This window comes from Apium graveolens, chromosome 7 (assembly GCF_009905375.1).
Source record: "Apium graveolens cultivar Ventura chromosome 7, ASM990537v1, whole genome shotgun sequence".
Taxonomy (NCBI): domain Eukaryota; kingdom Viridiplantae; phylum Streptophyta; class Magnoliopsida; order Apiales; family Apiaceae; genus Apium; species Apium graveolens.
The window spans coordinates 2,741,815-2,764,044 of NC_133653.1; the positions used below are offsets into that span (position 1 = coordinate 2,741,815).

Below are 22,230 nucleotides of genomic sequence, written 5' to 3' on the forward strand. Positions count from 1 at the left end.
TTTCCCTTCCCACACATTTTTGTTCCTTGAGAACCAAATACCCGATAGAATGATGGCTATTTTGTGAGTTATGTCTGTGTTTCCCTTGCTTAGTGTCTCCAGCAACCAGCTTGGTGCATCATCAACCTCCTGTATTTCATCCATTAAACCTAATATATGTCAGCAATCCTGCGCAAAATAGCATTCAAAAAACAGGTATCGCAGGTGTTCAATATATGTCCCACACATTGGGCACATAATCGTTATCTCCACACCCTTGCACCTCAGTAAATTCCTAACCAGGATGTTGTTCCTGCAAAATCTCCATAAGAATACCTTGAGTTTGTGGGGCAGTTGTAGATTCCATAACTTATTCCAACCATGAGACTCAATCACATTGCCTTTTTTAATATTTCGGTTTGCCCAAAATATATATCCTGATTTAACAGCGTAGATGCCTTTGTCCGAAACAGTCCAAGCTAATTTGTCTTTAACATCATTCTGAGGGATCCTCGTCTGAAGAATTAGTCAGTTGTCATCATTATGAAAATCTTGTTCAACCTTATGCACATCCAAGGCTTTGCAATTAGGATGGAAGTAGAAACATACTTTTTCATCTCTGATGATGTTCAAATGACTGTCTTCAACCCGAAAATCCATCTTACCCTTTAACCATGGATCCTTAAAGATTTTTATTTTTTTGCCATCTCCAAGAACCCACCTGAACCCTTCTTTCAAATTCTCTTTAGCTTCCCATATACCTGTCCAAATAAAGCTTAAGTCCCTTCCTTTACACGCTTGTAAAATATGCCTATCTGGGAAATATCGAGCCTTGAAGATACGAGCCACCAGAGTGTCTGGGTTATGACTAAAATTCCAGATATGTTTACCGAGTAATGCCAAGTTAAACCCATGCAAATCTCGAAATCCTAGCCCCCCTTTACTTTTCGGTAATGCCATTTTGTCCCAGGCCATCCACCTTACTCCCCGACTATTGTTACCACTTGAGTTCCACCCGTATCCGTTCATTAACCTTTCAATCTCTGAACATAATGACTTCGGGATTAAAAAACATGACATGTTATAAGAAGGTATCACCTGTGCCACATTTTTTATCATCACAATTTTCCCAGCTTTAGACAGCATTTTATTACTCCAGTCCTGTATTTTCTCCAAACTCTGTCCTTCACAAACCCAAACACCGATTTTTTTGCCCTCCCTATAAGAGAAGGGAGTCCTAGATACTTACTGTCTCCAAGATCGTTTTGTACCCCCAGGATATCTTTGATTTCCTGTTGCTTATCACTTCTTACATTTGCGCTGAAGAATATACCGGACTTCTGGAAATTAACTACTTGCCCTGACTGATCACCGTATACATCCAATATGATTTTAATAGACCTTGCTTCATCTCCTATGGCTTTGAAGAAAAAAAAATTGTCATCTGCAAATAGCAGATTGATCACTTGAGGAGCGTTCATACAGATTTTACACCCATTTATGGTTCCTTCATTGGCAGCTCTTGAGAGTGTCTTAGGGAGACCATCAACACAAAATAAAATACCCTCGACTCAGAGTTACTGGCCCGACATAACTTCCATTGAACGCTATTGTGTAGCTTACCGTTGAGATGCAGACCATGATCCACTTGATCCAAATGCTGCTAAAACCTAGAGCTTCCATTTTTCTTTTTAAGTACACCCAATCAACACGATCATAGGCTTTAGAGATATCTAACTTCAACGCCACTCCCCCCCTTGGCTCCTATTTTTCTTTTTCATAAAATGCACTATTTCAAAATCCACTAACACGTTATCAGATATGTTCCTCCCAGGAACGAAAGTAGATTGGTTTTCGGTGATCACACCAGGGAGTATTTTCTTTAGTCTGTTAGCCAGTACCTTTGCAAGCATCTTGTAGAGCACATTACATAGGGCTATAGGGCGAAGCTCCGTCATACGTTCTGCATTTTCTTTCTTGGGTATTAGAACCAATGTTGTATCATTCAAGTCCGCTGGAAAAGAACCTTCAGCCAACCATTTTTTGCAACATAAAAAAACTTCATTTCCTAACAAATCCCAAAATTGCTGGAAGAACGCTGGATTGAGCCCATCAGGTCCTGCACTCTTGTCTGGGTGCATTTGTTTAACAGCTAAAGTAAATTCATCAAAGTAATCTCAGCTGTAAACATTGCGTTCTGAGCGTCTGTGATGATGCATTCATTTTCACCTTCGTCCTGATTGCTTCTAACACTCGTTTCTGCAAATACATTTCGAAAGTATTCCACTACCACTTTGTTCATCTCCTCATGGTTATCCACCACCTCATTGTCATTAACTACTAGATGGGAAAAATGATTAAGTCGTTTCCTCTCTGACGCTGCAGCATGAAAAAATTTCGAATTGGTATCTCCTTCTGTCAACCAAAACGTCTTAGCTCTCTGTTTCCAGTATTGCTCCTCGTGTAGCAAAAAATTCTCAAGTTTCTTCCTTTCCTCGAAATACAATTTGACTCCCTCTTCATCACTTCTATTTACAACACTATTAAGAGTTGTCTTCGGTTTCTTTACTTTATCTCGAAATTTTTGAAAAAAAATTCTACCCCAACGAGCCATAAAAGTTGTTACATAAAGTAACTTTGGAAGTAAACGTAAGCTAGGAATTTCCCTCCGGTGTGTCGAAACCTCCTCTTTAAAATTTGTCTCATGCAACATTGTTTAAATCTAAATTGTTTTCTGGAAAATTCAACATTCACTGGTTTCAATAAGATAGGATCGTGATCAGATTTAATCGTGTGCGAAACTGATAACGTACAAAGAGAAAACTTTCTCCACCAGTGAGCATTAGCAAAGGCTCTGTCAAGACGTTCCCTCACCCAGTTAGTTGTGCCTTTACTTTTCTCCCATGTAAAATCTCCCCCTGTCAGGTCAAGCTCCATCAGACCACATTCCTCAATGGTTATTTTAAAGCCTTCGAGCAACGACTGAGGGTGCTGATGTGGCCCAGATTTGTCAGACGCAAGCAACATGTCGTTAAAGTCGCCAAAAATACACCAAGGGGTGTTATCATGACCTACCAGACTTTTTAATAAATTTCATGACTTTTGTCTTCGATTCCTTTCTGGTAATCTATAGAAGCATGTTAATCTCCAGGCTACACTCGACTGCTCTATCGTGTACACGTTTATATGGTTATTGGAAGAATTAATCACTCTGCAATTAACCGATCTTTTCCACATAATTGTCAATCCTCCGCTTCTCCCTACTCTATCGACAGCAAAGAAACCAAAAAACCTAAATTTTTATGCAAGGTCCTTAATAGCATTATTCTCGATTAACGTCTCTGATAATAACACAAAGTCAGGGTTGCGAGATTTTATTAAATCTCCAAAAATTCGAACTACACGGAGGCTCCCCATACCTCTGCAGTTCCAGCTTGGTAGATTCATAATGGACGGCTGGCTTGCATAGCAAGCGTAGCCAGATCATTTTTATTGGATACTGTATAATCAATTTCAGAAAATACAGTTTCCTTATATTGCACCAAGTTGTTGTTTTGATCCTCATCTGGAAGACTCTCGTCTGTGTCCATTGTGATATTAGTTATTGGGCTTGTACGTTTTCTTTTCCTCTCTTCTATATCCAGCCCATCATTCTCCTCTTCTCCAAGCCCATTAGATATTTGGGCTAATGTGTTGTATCCTGCTCCTCCTAGTATTCCGCCTTGAGTTATTAATAAAGATTCATTTTTTGAATTTCCCCTTTATCGCTCCTAATTTTGTGTTCTACATTTGAACTTGCATCCATATCTCCTGAAAATTCCTCCCGTAAAAATCGGACTGTTAATTCCGCGGCCAACTCTCTCCATCCAACCAACGTCGTCTTCCTCCCTTAACCACTTACTCTCACCCTGCCCAGCTCCTCGCCGTGACGGTGCACGCAACCACGAACCCCATTCCCGAGCTCCACCTTCACTCCTGGTATCAATGGCTTTGCGGCAGAATCTTTCTGTATGAGTGACTAAACCACAAGCGAAACAAAAATCCCCTAGTCTCTCGTATTTGCATGAAACTACAAATTATGTTCCATTCCTTCTTCCTCTTCAAAGGCTTCCTTACGTCCAATCTTATCTTGATTCTCATGCATTCTCTCCATATGCTACTGTTGTTCTTCGGATCATATTCAACAAACTCTCCAAAAAAAATTCCCAACTGGACTCCTACAGCCTCAGACATGAATCCACTCGGTAAGTCATGTATTTGAATCCAGATATTCAACCACCACAATAGAATCTTCAATGGGTCTTCTCCTGATGGGATTGGTTCAACCAGAAGCATAGCATTATCAAAACTCCAGGGCCCTCAGTTCATCACCCATGATCTGTCTTCCTTATGATAAAACTGAAAGAGATAGATGTCTGCCTCTCGTTCTTTAATATTGACACCCATCGTGGGTTTCCAAACATCAGCAATCTTTGTTTTCATAGCCCTGTTATTGATGTTTTTCTCCGACAGAAATCTTCCAACCAAACATAAGTCATACTTGTTTATCTCCTCAACAATATCTCCTTCAAATATTAGGTCTTCATTTTCTTCATTTTCCACACTTAGATTTGCTAGTTGCTCGTTAATATTCTGATAACGTGCCATGGTAAAGACTTTCACGAATCTGCAGAACAGATAAGGGGAGAAAACAACCTCTCACATAGATGAAGAGAAAAATTGGAAATGTGGTTACTATGTTTTATTCAGTTCATCACTTAATCTTCTTCATAAAATATTTGTAAATAATGGTATCAATGCAAACGATTATTGCATACTATAAGTCACATGTTATATGCAACACAAACTAAACCAAATCAAACGTAGCTGGTATAACCCGCTTATATGGTAAAATGTACGCATTCATATTTGTAACATGGAGACTGTTTCTGTGAATACCCCCGGCTTAGTATAATATATAAAATAGTGCGTGTGTGTGTGTGATAATTTTGAGATAATACATTAACCCGTGATTTTATTCACACGGAACTTACCTTCAAGTAAATGCATTTGATCATATACAATGATACATAAAAATACGTAAAATTTAACCAACATAGATTTAACCATATAATTTTTTAAAATGAACGATACAGTACCTTGCCTCATGATCTTATTCACATGAGACAATTGTTAGATTTAATTGATGATATTAGTATTTACTATCAGAGTTTGCTGACTGGAAGATATTAGAGTTTATCAAGCGTATCAGTATTTGACATATCAAATTTTAATATCAGCATTTTTTTATTAACATCTGTCAAGACTGGGTTTCATGGAGTAATTGATTCTCTTTAGAAGACTTTGATTTGCAGAGATATGTTGGTGTAAGACTTTATTTATTTGTAGCAATCAATAGTCGGATATGTATTAAGATTCTTTATTCATGTATATCATATCAACTGATTGATTGTGTACTATACAGTATATAAACACAGTTTAGATTAACACCATATGTGTCGTGCATTGTTTTATCATAAACAAGACCTAACAACTCTCAGTTATATTTGTTCATCCTTTGAGAGAGTTTTATAATCAGTTTTTATTCATTATTATAAAAATTGTTCCTTAATGTTGAGTATTTATTTCGATTTGATTGTTATTACTGTATTCATCTCCATCTACAGTATACTTAAAGGTCTAACAATTGGTATCAGAACTTGTTATTGATACACAAACGGTTTAAGATCCAGAAAATAATTAATAATGGCAGATAAAGAAGCTCAACAAAATCCCCCCACCACCATCAACCACAAACCAAATCAACCACAACATGAGCAGATATGAAACCTTTAAAGTTCCAATTTTGAAGATTAATGAATATCCAATCTGAAAAGTAAAGATGGATATGTGTGTGGAAGTAACAGATCCTGAATATCTGAACAGGATTGATGATGGACCTTACAGGCCCATGAAATTGTTTGTTGCAATTCCCGATCAAGATGAGAAGATGGTTGACAATGACAAAAAGAACTATACTCCCGAGGATATTTCATCCAGTATGAAAGATGCAAAAGTCAGACATATTTTGCATAGCAGTCTAGACATTGTTATGTCCAATAGGGTGATTGGATGCAAAACTGCCAAGAAAATTTGGGACACTTTGGAGGTTAAGTGTCAAGACACAACTACTATCAAGAAGAACAAAAGATCTATACTCACTCAGGAGCATAATGTAATATGGAGAAACCCGTAAAAATATATATGAAATTGGATCGTCGAGGTGTTTAGATTGATCATTTACATGCACAAAAATTATAATTCAGGCCATCTGCGTACAATTAAGTCTTTAATTATAAAATGCTCTAACGCTCATTGAAGGTAAGTAATGAAATGCAATCGAGTGTTAGACAAAATTAAACTTGAGTGATGTGGATGCCTATTGTTATATGTTAGCCATTTTCGTGTAAAAAACTTATAACTCACTATAAATTATTGCAATTGAGTCTATTTTATAATTTTTATTTGATGCTTAGAATAAATAGTTTGACATAAAATACAAAAGTAAATTTCATTTTAATTTTCTGTTGAGTTTTTTTAATAGAAAAATTAATTAAAAAATGAAAATTATAATATAATACAATATAATATAGTATGATAAAGTTGTACTTTATTTAGACCACTTAAATCTTAGACTTCAGACCACTTGTATTGTCCAATATAATATCATGCAGGCAATATTATAAGTGTAAAAGAAAATTATCATTCATAAATTTAATAACGTCAAACCAAACAATACATTATTAATTCAAAGAAAGTTATACTATGAAATCTTTAGCATAGGCAATAAATTTTAAAAAACGAGTCACTTGAAAATAAAAAAAAACATAATTATGTAAAAATTTTAAATAATACATACTAAGGGTGTGTTTGGTATTGTTGTTGCTCAACAGCTTTTCGCTGAAAAGCAGTTTAAAAACTTTTTGGTAAAATTCAAAAGCTGCTTTTCGGAAAAGTGTTTTTGGCCTAAAAGCTGTTGTTAGAGAAAGCAAGTCCCCCTAGGCTTTTAGAAAAAACTGATTTTCTGCTTTTGGGGGAAGCAGATGCTGATTTCACCATCAAACCTTACCAAAAGCATTATTATTTTTAATTTTTTGCATCAAAACATATACATATCAAAAAAATTACCAAACAATCATCTAATTTTTACAATAACACTTTTTTCAGCAGCACTTTTTCTAACAGCACAACAATTTTTAACAGCAATCCCAAACAAAGCCTAAAATTTACGACTAAATGGGTAAAAGAACACATTTATCCTCTTAGCCCTCCCTCTGGGCCGGCCCTACCTCTAACCCTTTTGCTAGTCGCCGCATAAAAATGTACATACATTTTTTTTTCACCAATCAAGACTTCTTCTTTCTCGCAAATTCACTTCTGGTCTCTCATATAATCACATTAATTTTTATATTTTCATCAATAATCGTCCTTTTTTCAACAGGATTGTTGATTTACCCTATTTTTTGGATGTTTGTTTGTCTCTGTTTTGGAGTGATTGATCTATTTTCGTATTTTTTGATTTGTTATTTTGTCTTTTTAGAATGATTCAACTGGTGTTTGTGGATTAGAAAAATCCGCATTGATGATGTGACAGTGGTGTTAATCGCAAAAATTCACATTTCATAACGAAAAATTGTTTATAACATTAGAGCATCAATTTCTCCAATCTTCGTCAGTGCAACTCAAAATTCTGAATATTGAAGTATAATTGGAATGAATTATGTGAAGGTCAAGTATGAAACTACTAGTTTTAGAGATGTCGTAGGTTTATGATTTTAAGAACCAATTTTAATCTTATTTAGTTCAAAATATATGTATTCTTTATGTTAAGCAATACGTAAACAAAATGGTTATTTGCTTAACTCGTTTCTTTGTTTTTTAAATAGGTTTTATTGCTAGTTCAGGGGTTTTCCTAAACCGTGTCTAGTCTTTTCATTGAAATGTATAATATTTTCGTCAAAAAAATAACAACATACTGATATTAATATCTAGAATATCATTTTAATTTTAGTATACAAATAGACATAAAATCACTTTAACCACATATTCTTTTATCTTATTTTATCTAATACTAAAATAAAAAACAACTAAAATTAACTAGTTGTTGTAAAATACTAGCTATAACAATATTATATCGAACATCTGTAAAAGTAAATATAGCAGAAAGGGAGAAAAAGAGCAGACTAGAGAGATGAAAGCTGATTGGGTGTGTTTTTATTCATCACAAACAAAGCTATTTATAGCCAAAACAAGAGACAAGCAAATTAAATGCAATGTGAAGATTTCCAAGTCTAAGCCTAGCCTTACTATTTAATCTTTGACAATAACAATCAATTTACAAAACTCCCCTTTGATTGTTATTTTGGAATGGATCATAGACTGCCTCGTTAAAACCTTGTCAAAGAAAAACCCAATGGGATAAAAACTTTGGCGAAGAAAAAAGAGTACAATCTCCCCTTGGAAAAACTAATCATTCTCCAAAAATTTGTTGTAACAAATCCTTGAATCGACGCATTTCAATGTTATGATGTAACTTCCCAAATGTTGAATTCGGTAATGATTTCGTGAATAAATCAGCAAGGTTGTCACATGATCGAATTTGTTGTATATTAATTTCACCATTCTTTTGAAGCTCATGAGTGTAGAAGAATTTTGGTGAAATGTGTTTCGTCTTGTCTCCTTTGATATATCCTTCCTTGAGTTGATCAATTCATGCGGTGTTATCTTCAAACATAATGGTAGGACTTCTAGTGATGTCTGATAATCCACATGATTCCTGAATATTCTTGATGATAGATCGCAACCAAACACATTCTCTACTGGCTTCATGAATTGCAATGAGTTCTGAGTGATTTGTTGAGGTTGCCACTGTAGTTTGCTTCGTAGATTTCCAGGAAATGGTTGTACCGCAATATGTAAACACATATCCAGTTTGTGATTTACCAAAATGAGGATCTAACAAATATCCAGCGTCTACATATCCAATTAACTGAGATGTCGAGTTTTTCGGGAAGAATAATCCAAAGTCTGTTGTTCCACGAAGATAACGGAATATATGTTTGATCCCATTCCAATGTCTGTCCATCGGAGCAGAGCTAAATCTAACCAATAAATTCACAGCAAATGCAATATCTGGCCTTGTATTATTAGCAAGATACATAAGCGCACCAATCGCGCCTAGATATGGGATTTCAGGACCAAGAACATCTTCATCATCTTCTCGTGGTCGAAATGGATCTTTATCAGGCTCTAAAGATCTAACCACCATTGGAGTAGTCAATGGATGAGATATTTCCATGTAAAATCTGTTAAAAACCTTTTCTGTATATGTGGTTTGGTGGAGGAAAATTTTTGTTGACAAGTGCTCGACTTGTATCCCAAGACAATATTTTTTCTTTCCAAGATCTTTCATTTCAAACTCTGTCTTTAGGTATATGACAGCATCATTAACCTCTGTAGATGTTCCTACAAGATTTAAATCATCCACATATACAGCAATAATCACAAAATCAGATTGTGATTTTTTGATAAAAACACATGGAGAAATTTGGTTACTAATATACCCATTTTTTTGCAAATAACGACTTAGTCTGTTATACCACATACGACCAGATTGTTTCAGTCCATACAATGATCATTGAAGTTTAATGGAGTAGGAGTATATATGACGAGGTTTCTTGAACTCATCCATTTTTAACCCTTCTGGGATTTTCATAAAAATTTCACTATCGAGTGAACCATATAGGTATGCAATAACTGAAGGGTTTTTAGCACATAAACGCAGCAAAAATGTAAATTTAAATCTTAAAAAAACTGAAACCCTCCGCAGGATACATGCGAAAAATAATATTTAATTCGTAGTTCAGTATGTTTCTCTTAAGAAGCTTTACGTTAATGGAAAGATGGAGGTCTTTAATGGCGATCTAAAAATGATGAACGGAGATCCTTAGCAGCTGTTCCTCAAGTGTGAAGCACTCCACCGGTATCCATCAAGAAAACGATGTAATGAAAGAGGAGGAGATGGAGAGAATTAAGGTTTTGTAAATCTTTTTGGTTGAAGCAAAATTAAGGTTTATAATAGTATATTTATAGGCAAAATTTACAGCTGAAAATTTTCCCATAAAATATTATTATTATTAACCCTTTATTATTCTCATTAATAATTAAAATACCTTTTAATTATTAATCTTTTTTCTAAACACTTTAGAAATAATTCTCTCTCTTGATTTAATTTCCAAAAATTAAATTCTTAATTAATAATATTAAGAACCTTTTCTTAATTAATTTATAATCAGTTAAATCTCATTTAATCAATTATTAAATTTGGCAATTAATTATTTATTTCATAAATAAATAATTATCAGCCATTATTAATTAATTCCTCCACCATTAAATCATTCTCTTTTATGGTGTGACCCTGTAGGTTCAATATTAAGCCGGTAGTAGAAATAAATAATAATAAAACTATTTTATCATTATTTATATAAATTCTCAAATTCATTAAATATGATTAATTAATTAATCATATTTATTCTACATCGTGAGGGATACTTCTCAGCATATCGCGACTATCCGGATAATACGAATTCACTGCTTAGAATACCAAGAACCTATTCAGTGAGTAGTTACCGTACAATTAATTCCTTCTACCCTGTAATGTCACGATTAAATATAAGGCATGGAACTTGTATCAAGCCTATCTTATTTAATCACTTGCTTTCCCATTCACCATGCTTAGTTCTATTTAATGTAAATTAAAAACTCCTTTCTAATTTTATTCACTCTGGCCAGAGATTCCTTAACTAACATAAGTGGATCAACATTGAACATTCTCTTCCTACACTGGAAGGGGTAGATCCTTTATTGATCATACACTATCTTCGTGTACAAATTCCTATACTCAGTAGAGCCCTTATAATTGTCCCTTGAGACTAAGAACTAAACCAAAGCATAGTTCAGTGTACACAAGATGACTATGATGACCTCAAGTCTAAGGATACTTGTACAACTAACACTATGTGAACAACTGCTGACACGTGAGTGAACTTCATCAGTTGTTCAGCTGTGTAAGTCATGTTCAGTGAACTTATTCTATAATAAGCACCTACATACTAGCTATAGTGTCACCACACAAATGTCTATGAGAACATACATCCTTCATAATGAAGCAAGCATAGTATGTACCGATCTTTGCGGATTATTAATTACCAGTTAGTAATCCTACGACCAGGAACTATTTAAGTTTATAGTTATCATCTTTTAGGTGTCATTATTATGATCTCATCACAATCCATAAAAAGCTTTACTCTAAACTGTGGTATATCTTATTTAAACATTTAAATAGATAGAGCCTGCAATAAAAACAAAACAAGTCTTTATTAATATCAATGAAATCAAAACAGATTACATAAAAGTTATTCCTAAATCCTCATACATGATTGGACTTAGGACATATCTCTTTCAATCTCCCACTTGTACTAAAGCCAATCACTCCGGTATCTAATACCCATCTTGTCTTTATGACAATCAAAGTGACTCTGAGAAAGTGGCTTTTGTGAGTGGGTCTGCTATGTTGTTATGTGTTTCAACTCTCTCGACGTTGACATCTCCTCTATTTTCAACTCAGATTCACCACCAAATACAAGAAAAATGTCCTGAGTCCTTCGCAAGTACTTAAGGATGTTTTTCACTGCATTCCAGTGGTCTTCACCTGGATTGGACTGATATCTGCTTGTCACACTAATTGAATAAGCAACATCAGGCCTTGTACACAACACCGCGTACATGATAGATCCTATTGCTGAAGCATAAGGAATCTTACTCATACGCTCTCTTTCCTCAGATGTCTTAGGAGACATTTTTTCGGAAAGGGACACTCCATGGCTCATCGGTATGAGACCTCTTTTGGAGTTTTCCATGCTAAACCTTTTAAGCACTTTCTGGATGTATGTACCCAGGGTAAGACCTATCATTCTTTTAGATCTATCTCTATAGATCTTCATACCGAGAATGTAGGATGCTTCTCCCAAGTCCTTCATAGTGAAGTTCTTTGATAGCCATACTTTGACTGATTGTAGTATCGGTATATCATTTCCTATAAGAAATATGTCATCCACATACAATACAAGAAATGTTACCGCGCTCCCACTAACCTTCTTGTAGACACATGGTTCATCTATGTTTTTAATAAAACCAAACTCTTTGATTGTCTCATCAAAACGGATGTTCCATCTACGAGAAGCTTGCCTTAAACCATATATGGTTCGCAGTAGCTTACACACTATGTGTTCATTTCCCTTGGAAAGAAAACCCTCTGGCTGTGTCATATACACTTCCTCCTCAAGTTCCCCATTGAAGAAGGCCGTTTTCACGTCCATTTGCCAGATCTCATAGTCGTAGCAAGCAGCAATCGCAAGCAAAATCGGAATTGATTTTAATAGGGCTACAGGAGAAAAAGTTTCATCAAAGTCAATCCCTTGCCTTTGTTTGAATCCTTTTGCCACGAGCCTGGCCTTATAGGTCTCCACCTGGCCATCTGCTCCAATCTTTATTTTGTATACCCACTTGCACCCAATAGGCTTAACACCTTCAGGCGCCTCAACCAGAGTCCATACTTGGTTGGTATACATAGATTCCATTTCGGATTTCATGGCACTATGCCATTTCTTTGAGTCAACACTACTCATAGCCTCATTATAGGTCACAGGGTCGTCATCATCAATGATTGACAACTCATAGTCATTCTCAATGACAAGGACATAATACCTCTCAGGTTGGCGAGACACTCTCCCTGTCCTACGAATGGGCTGTTCCACAGAAGGTTGTTCAGTCTAAACAAGTGTTTCCACTTGATCCGTAGTAGTTTGTGCTTCTTGAACTTCATCAAGTTCAATTTTGCTTCCACTGTTTCTTTCAAGGATAAACTTCTTTTCCAAGAAGGTAGCATGTCTGGAGACAAACACCCGATGATCGGTGTAAAAGTAATACCTCAAAGTCTCTTTAGGATATCCCACAAAATTACATTTTACAGATCGAGATTCCAGCGTATCTGGGTCAACTTTCTTGACATAAGCTGGACATCCCCAAATCTTAACGTGTTTAAGACTCGGTTTCCTTTCTTTCCATATCTCATATGGTGTTTGAGAAACAGATTTGGAAGGCACCTTATTCAGTAAATATGCTGAGATTTCCAATGCATAACTCCATAGGAATACTGGAAGATTCGCATAGCTCATCATGGACCGAACCATGTCTAACAAAGTTCGATTTCTCCTTTCAGATACCCCATTTAACTGTGGAGTATATGGAGGAGTCCACTGAGAGACTATACCATTTTCTTTGAGATAATCTAGAAACTCTCCATTCAAGTATTCACCACCTCGATCTGATCGAAGAGTTATAATGTTGTGTTTGGTTTGTTTCTCCACTTCATGTTTATATTCTTTGAACTTTTCAAAGGCTTCAGACTTGTGTTTCATCAAATACACATATCCAAATCTAGATCTATCATCTATGAAAGTAATGAAGTACGAAAATCCACCCATGGCTTGCGTAGACATTGGTCCACATACATCTGTGTGTACCAATCCTAGCAAATCTGCAGCCCTCTCTCCATGTCCACTAAATGGAGATTTGGTCATTTTACCCAATAGACAAGACTCACATGTAGGATATGATTCAAAATCAAAGGGGTCAAGTAACCCTTCCTTATGCAATGTCCGTAGTCTATTTTCACTAATATGACCTAGCCTATAGTGCCATAAATAGGTCAGATTTTCATCATCTCGTTTTCTTTTATTAGTTTGTTCAATCTGAAGTAAATCACGCTCTACGTCACATACATACAGACCATTATTTAAAATGCCACGTCCAAAAAGAACATTATCTCTAAGGATAGAACATTCATTATTCTTAATAATAAATGAAAAACCATCCACATCCAACATAGGAATAGAGACAATATTCCTCACAATAGAGGGAACGTAATAACAATTATTCAAAATAATAGTCTTGTCCGTAGGCATATGTAAACTAAATGATCCTACAGATATGGCCGCAACCCTTGCTTCATTGCCCATACGTAGAATCACCTCATCTTTTTCAAGAGTCCTACTTCCCTTTAGTCCTTGCAACGAATTGCAAATATGAGAACCACATGCGGTATCTAATACCCAGGTAGAAATTTGACCTAGTGACATATTAACTGTCATCATGAACATGCCTGAATCAGAAGCGGTAGTCTTACTACCCTTCTTCTTCAATTCTGCAAGGTAAACCTTGCAGTTCCTTTTCCAGTGCCCCAACTTGTTACAGTGAAAACAAACAGCTAAATTAGGACCAGTCAACTTGTGAGCATCTGGTATGCTCCGGAGTGATAGTGCAGAAGACATGACGATATAGTAAATCTGTAAATGATAAACACATAACAACACTTAGCAAATATTCAATTTCATTTCAAAACACTATATGAATCGGGTCTTTATTCATAAGTGTCTCCCACTAGTTTATATAATTTTTTTTTCAACCCCCTAAGTGAAAATTAAGCATTCATAATGCTAGTGGGAAATAGGGATCTTACATTCCATCACACAACCTCGGCTGTGGCACGAAACGTCATGTGATGTTCAATAGGCAGACAACTCTTGTCAATTACATCTTATGTTATTCCCTAATATAAGTTTAGCCTCTTGAATAATTGAGTCACGGCTGTGGCACGACAAACTCAATATTCTAAGTCAAGTATAACCCAATATTTCGTACAATTGAATCAGTCTCCAACGGCCCACGGCTGTAGCACGTACCGACCTTTAGATTCTAATTCAATGTACACATCTCTATGTAATAGACAAGTATTTCTTATTTCGAAATCAAAGCCCTCGGTTGTAGCACGAAACGACAATGATTTAAAAATAAGAACCACTTTCTACCATGTTGGAAGGCTATGACCGACACAAGCCCGTTGTGTCATTGGCCAATTACTACTTGATATTATTTAATTTTAGAGGGATTATATTACGTTACAATCATAATCATATTATAAAGAGATTTTTCCTTTTAAATTAAATATTTCAAATCAATAATCGATAATCAGATGATTCCCAGATCGGGTGGAGCATTGTCAAGAGGCGTCACTTAATAACCCTTTCTTACAGATAGAAATCTGTTGTTGACAGAATCATCCTTTCTCTCAATATTGAAAATTCATATTCAATTACGTGTTTCATAAACACAAGAATCTCATGATCGTATTCATAATATTTATTGTTAAGGCAAGAAACGATTCCTATTCTAGATTTTCTAGAGCACGCCTTATATTGATTTAAGTTCACCTAAATCTATCATCGCATGGTAAACATAGGCATATATCTCGTATATAAAATTAAATAAACAAGTAAATGTAAAGTGCAATAAAGTAAATGTGTTTGGTTATGGCCCCATCCTATGTGATCTTTATCAAACTCATGATAAAGATCAAGGTCAATCTAATATGGTGATGGAAATAAATACAACTACTTATTACATAAGTCTTCTTGTATGCCTCGTCTTCTTCTTTGTATCACCTCCATTGGATAGCCTTCTTGATTCTTCAATTACATTACATGATTGAAAGTAAAACTAATCTAATGAACTTACAAGAATAACTCGAGTTACATTCGAGATTTATGATTACAAAGATTGACGACATGCAAGTCGTCTTTAAAACCAAAACCAAAACCATTACACTAAGGTCGAAAGGCCATAACCATCCACCATGCTCATACAACACATAAAAGCATGTTAAAACACATAATCTGATCTTAACATATCATATTATCCATGATCTAATCATAAAAAGAAAATATGACAAAAATCAGAAAAATCAGAATCAAATCAGAAAAACAAGAATCATTGTTTACGGGCAGTGAACGACGTCAAACGCCTTACAGACGAGTCGTTGAGTTTTGTTCAGACGCTCGTTTACCTATGGAATAGGGTATTCGTTTGCGTAAATCGGACACCAGACCCAGATTTCAACAAATCAGCAGCAGCCAATTCAGAATCCGTATCTAATATGATTCTCATAATTAGAACAAACATAAATCATGTATATATCATTATATATACAAATTACAAAATCATCTTATGATTATGCAACTCACATGAATATCATATATTCAAAACCATACATATATAAGCATATTATATCAACATCAAATCATGGTGAATCATGTACATGCTCATATATCGAAAACAGTTAAACACATAAACGAATTAAAAAAAATTCGCAAGTAGCTCTGATGCCATTGAAGGGTTTTTAGCAAATAAAAGCAGCGAAAACGTAAATTTAAATCTTAAAAAAAAAACCGAAACCCTCCGCACGATCCATGCGAAAAATAATATTTAATTCGTAGTTCAGTATGTTTACCTTAAGAAGCTTTATGTTAATGGAAAAATGGAGGTCTTTAATGGCGATCCAAAAACGATGAATGGAGATCCTTAACAGCTACTCCTCAAGTGTGAAGCACTCCACCGGTATCCACCAAGAAAACGATGTAATGAAAGAGGAGGAGATGGAGAGAATTAGGGTTTTGTAAATCTTTTTGGTTGAAGCAAAAATAGGATTTATAATAGTATATTTATAGGCAAAATTTTCAGCTAAAAATTTTCCCATAAAATATTATTATTATTAACCCTTTATTATTCTCATTAATAATTAAAACACCTTTTAATTATTAATCCTTTTTCTAAACACTTTAGAAATAATTCTCTCTCTTGATTTAATTTCCAAAAATTAAATTCTTAATTAATAATATTAAGAACCTTTTCTTAATTAATTTATAATCAATTAAATCTCATTTAATCAATTATTAAATTTGGCAATTAATTATTTATTTCATAAATAAATAATTATCAGCCATTATTAATTAATTCCTCCACCATTAAATCATTCTCTTTTATGGTGTGACCCTGTAGGTTCAATATTAAGCCGGTAGTAGAAATAAATAATAATAAAACTATTTTGTCATTATTTATATAAATTCTCAAATTCATTAAATATGATTAATTAATTAATCATATTTATTCTACATCATGAGGGATACTTCTCAGCATATCGCGATTATCCGGATAATACGAATTCACTACTTAGAATACCAATAACCTATTCAGTGAGTAGTTACCGTACAATTAATTCCTTCTACCCTGCAATGTCACGATTAAATACAAGGCATGGAACTTGTGTCAAGCCTATCTTATTTAATCACTTGCTTTCCCATTCACTATGTTTAGTTCTATTTAATGTAAATTAGAAACTCCTTTCTAATTTCATTCACTCTGGCCAGAGATTCCTGAACTAACATAAGTGGATCAGCATTGAACATTCTCTTCCTACACTGGAAGGGGTAGATCCTTTATTGATCATACACTATCTTCGTGTACAAATTCCTATACCCAGTAGAGTCCTTATAATTGTCCCTTGAATTCAATGTACACAAGATGACTATGATGACCTCAAGTCTAAGGATACTTGTACAACTATCACTATGTGAACAACTGCTAACACGTGAGTGAACTCCATCAGTTGTTCAGCTGTGTGAGTCATGTTCAATGAACTTATTCTATTATAAGCACCTACATATTAGCTATAGTGTCACCACACAAATGTCTATGAGAACATACATCCTTCATAATGAAGCAAGCATAGTATGTACCGATCTTTGCGGATTATTAATTACCAGTTAGTAATCCTACGACCGGGAACTATTTAAGTTTAGATTTAGCATCTTTTAGGTCTCATTATTATGATCTCATCACAATCCATAAAAAACTTTACTCTAAACTGTGGCATATCTTATTTAAACATTTAAATAGATAGAGCCCGCAATAAAAACAAAACAAGTCTTTTATTAATATCAATAAAATCAAAACAGATTACATAAAAGTTATTCCTAAATCCTCATACATGATTGGACTTATGACATATCTCTTTCAGTAACGACGTCCATAAGACGAGTTTCCAAATTTTCTTTAGATGTCATACCTAATATAAAACGAAAAGTAATTCCATCCATCACTGGCGAGTATGTCTCTTGATAATCAATGCCAGGTCTTTGAGAAAACCCTTGTGCTACAAGTCGGGCTTTATATCTCATAATTTCATTCTTTTCATTTCGTTTTCTTATGAATACCCATTTATCCCCAACAGGGTTTACACCAATTGGTGTTTGGACAACATGCCCAAATACTTCTCTTTTACGCAATGAATTTAATTCTGTTTGGATTGCGTCTTTCCATTTTGGCCAGTCTTTTCTTTGACGGCATTCATCCACACTTTGTGGTTCAGGATCAGAATTTATGTCTACATCCAATGCTGCGGAATACACAAATACATCATCAATTATGGCTTTACTTCGATCCCATAATTTCATATCATGCACATAATTTATTGAAATTTCATGATTGTTTAATCCCGTATCTTCAGGGGATGGAATCTCTTCCGGAGATAATACCACTTCAGGGGTATTTGCTTCCTCTGGAGCATGTGCCACTTCAGGAACAATTTTCTTTATTTTTCTTTTTCATGGTGCAACATCTTTTGCACCGACCGGTCTACCACGCTTTAGGCGTGGCTTTGATTCTGTAACCAATTCTTTAGTATCTGATTTTTGAATTGGTATATCTATTTTGGCTGGAGTATTTACTGCAGGTATATGAGATTTAGTTATATTTCTAGAATCGTTAAATGCGTCAGGCATTTGGTTTGCAATATTTTGCATATGAATAATTCTTTTAACTTCAAGTTCGCATTGACCGGTACGTGGATCTAGAAAATATAGTCCTGTTGTATTCCATGATAGGTCAGGAATAATTTTATTGGAATGTTTATCTCCCCCTAAGGGAGGAAACATAGACTCGTCAAAATGACAATCTGCATATCTTGCGGTAAATAAATCTCTAGTTAGAGGTTCCAGATATCTAATTATAGATGTGGAATCAAAACCAACGTAGATACCTATTCTTATTTGATCTCCCATCTTCGATCTTTGTGGTGGAGCAATCGGTACATATACCGCACTTCCGAAAATTTTGAAGTGAGAAATATTAGGAACTTGACCAAGTACCAGTTGTAGCGGAGAATGCTGGTTGTAGGAAGTTGGCCTAATCCTAATAATATTAGCAGCATGAAGTATTGCGTGACCCCAAATAGATGTAGGTAATTTTTCTTTCAATAACAGAGGTCTTCCAATAAGTTGGAGTCTTTTGATAAAGGACTCGACTAACCCATTTTGTATATGTACATGAGGAACTAGGTGTTCAACTGAGATTCCTACAGACATGCTGTGAATTCGCCGACATTATCTAAACGAATTGACTTGATGCAATGATCTGGGAATTGAGCTCGTAATTTGATTATTTGGGCAAGTAATTTTGCAAAAGTATCATTACGAGTTGAGAGAAGACAAATATGAGACCATCTAGTTGAGGCATCGATTAATACCATGAAATACCTAAATGGGCCAGATGATGGGTGTATAGGTCCACATATGTCGTCTTGGATCCTTTCTAGAAAAGTTGGGCTTTCAAGATGAACTTTAGTAGGGGATGGTCGAGTAATCGGATTTCCTAAAGAACATGCTGAATATGGAAGGTCATTGTTGGAAAGAACTTTAAAATCTTTAAGAGGATGACCAGTAGAATTCTCTATAATACAACGCATCATAGAGACGCCAGGATGACCTAATCTTTCATGCCAAATGGTAAAAGCTTTTGGATCTATGAGTTTGGAAGCAATGACATTATGTGACTCAATAGTTCTAATTTTCATCATATATAATCCCAAGGAAAGTGAGTGAAACTTTTCTAAGATTTTCTTGTTGCTAGGATTAGCGGAAGTAATAAGAAGATATTCTCTATTAGCCTCAGATGTAGTTTCGATGTGAAAATTATTGAGTCGGATATCTTTAAAACTAAGAAGATTTCTAGTAGACTTACTAGAATATAATGCATTTGGAATGTGTATGTGGGTACCATTAGGTAAGACGAAACTAGTTTTTCCAAAACCTTCGATTATATTAGATAGGCCGGAAATCGTTCCGACTTGAGCTTCAATTTTTGTTATTTGGGTAAAATATTTTCGGTTCTGTAGAATCGTATGAGTTGTACCACAATCAGCAATGCATATATCTTCAGAATCCATTCTGTATATAATTAAGAAACATAATTTATTTGATAAGAACATAACACACTACATAGTTCAAACAAAATAAAGCACACAATACACGAAACTATAGTATTTATATGAAACTAATCTTCAGCCACCCATATGGGAGTTTCGTTAGGTTCATTCGGACCATTAATGCTTATTCCTCCAGTTGTGATTTTCGGGAAATCATCTATGTTATTGTTGGCGAAATTTGTTTCTACCATTTTCTCTTTTGATTTTTGAGAAGATTGGTATAGCTTAACAAGATGATTTGGGGCATGACAATTACGTGTCCAGTGCCCATCCATGCCGCACCTATATCAAATATTTTCAGTTTTTCCTACTCGTGGTGCCTTTCTTTTACTATGTGATTCAGATTGCCACTTCCGGTGACCAGAGTTGTTATATGGACGAAAATGCCCGTGGCTCCGACCTCGTCCACGGTACCGACCTTGGCCCCGTCCACCTCTATACCCTTTTCCACGTACATTCTGCTGGAATGACATGTTATTTACTTCAGGTAATGGGGCAGATCCTGTTGGACGGGATTGATGATTCTTAATCACCAATTCATGATTCTGTTCAGCGACGAGGAGAGTTGATAGAAGATCCTCGAACTTAGTAAATTTGCATCCCTGTACATCTCTGCTAAGTTGATATTGTTGGGGTGAAAAGTTGATAGTGTTTTATCGATTTTTCTTTTCTCCGTAACTTTTTCACCACACATAATAAGCCTAGAACTTATTTTGAACAAAGCAGAGCTATATGCTCGGACACTCTTAAAATCCTGAAGTCTTAAATTAGCCCAATCATTTTCAGCTGCAGGTAGATAAACTAGTTCTGGTGATCGAACATATCCTTTAGATTTTCCCATAAAATAAAGGGATCCTCGAATTCTAAGTACTCAGATTTTAAATCTTCATGCATGTGGTGTCGGAGAAAAATTATAGAGGTAAAGTTTTCTTCAGCCGTAGATTTATTTTCTGCCTTTATTGTATCACTTAATTTCTTTGAACCCAAATGCAACTTTACATCTTGTACCCATAATAATTAATTATCGCCATAAATGTCCAAGGCAACGAACGACAGGCTTGTAATATTTGTCATACTAAATCTGAATTAACACGAAAATTATTAAATTTTAATTCATCAATGTGAATATTACATCAAATTCTAGTTAATAGGGTGCGTTAACAAGTACGCAATAATCAATGTATATATCATTATTATCATTGATAATATAAACAAATCTATATATAAAATGACAAATGGATTTTCACCCGCCATACGGACGTCTGCGTATGCAGGTTATCTCCGACCAATAATAAATTAAAGTGGACAATCCTGCATAAGTTAGTTATGGGCAAAGTTATTATCCGATAATTATGCAATTTATAAATTAAGGTTTCCACTATTTTTCGGTATTACCCAAAATTAAATGTTACCGTAAAATAATTTTAATAGGCGGTGCTCCGGCCATATATATTTAAATTATTAGTAGAGGGTGTAACCACGTCTACTTTGGTCACATATATATAAATTATATGTAGATGGTGTAACCACGTCTACTTATATATATGTATATTTAAATTAAAATTATACCTTCTCAGTTTCGGCAGGGCTTCGTGCTGATAACGTGTTGTAAAATACTAGCTATAACAATATTATATCGAACCTCTGTAAAAGTAAATATTGCATAAAGGGAGAAAGAGAGTAGACTAAAGAGATGAAAGTTGCTTGAGTGTTTTTTTATTCATCACAAACAAAGTTATTTATAGCCAAAACAGGAGACAAACAAATTAAATGCAATGTGAAGATTTCCAAATCTAAGCCTAACATTACTATTTAATCTTTAACTTTACTATTTAATCTTTGACAATAACAATCAATTTACGACACTGATAATATATAAATCATATCTTTACTATTTGTATTTTGAATAAAAACTTACCAGAAAGTTAAAAAAATGTAAACACCCCTCAACAAAACCCTCACAAAACCCTAAATCCTAAAATCAAAACCATCCATAA

At 34.8% G+C, this 22,230-nt stretch overlaps 1 protein-coding gene across 1 annotated transcript; it reads right to left on the minus strand.

Moving 5' to 3' along the window:
* Positions 1 to 8,728: 8,728 nt before the first annotated feature.
* LOC141673104 (secreted RxLR effector protein 161-like) lies at positions 8,729 to 9,585 on the minus strand. The gene is made up of 2 exons (XM_074479838.1): positions 9,582 to 9,585; positions 8,729 to 9,483 (listed from the first exon to the last, which is right to left on the minus strand). The coding sequence occupies exons 1-2, from the start codon at positions 9,583 to 9,585 to the stop codon at positions 8,729 to 8,731; spliced, it is 759 nt and encodes a 252-aa protein (XP_074335939.1).
* Positions 9,586 to 22,230: the final 12,645 nt, after the last annotated feature.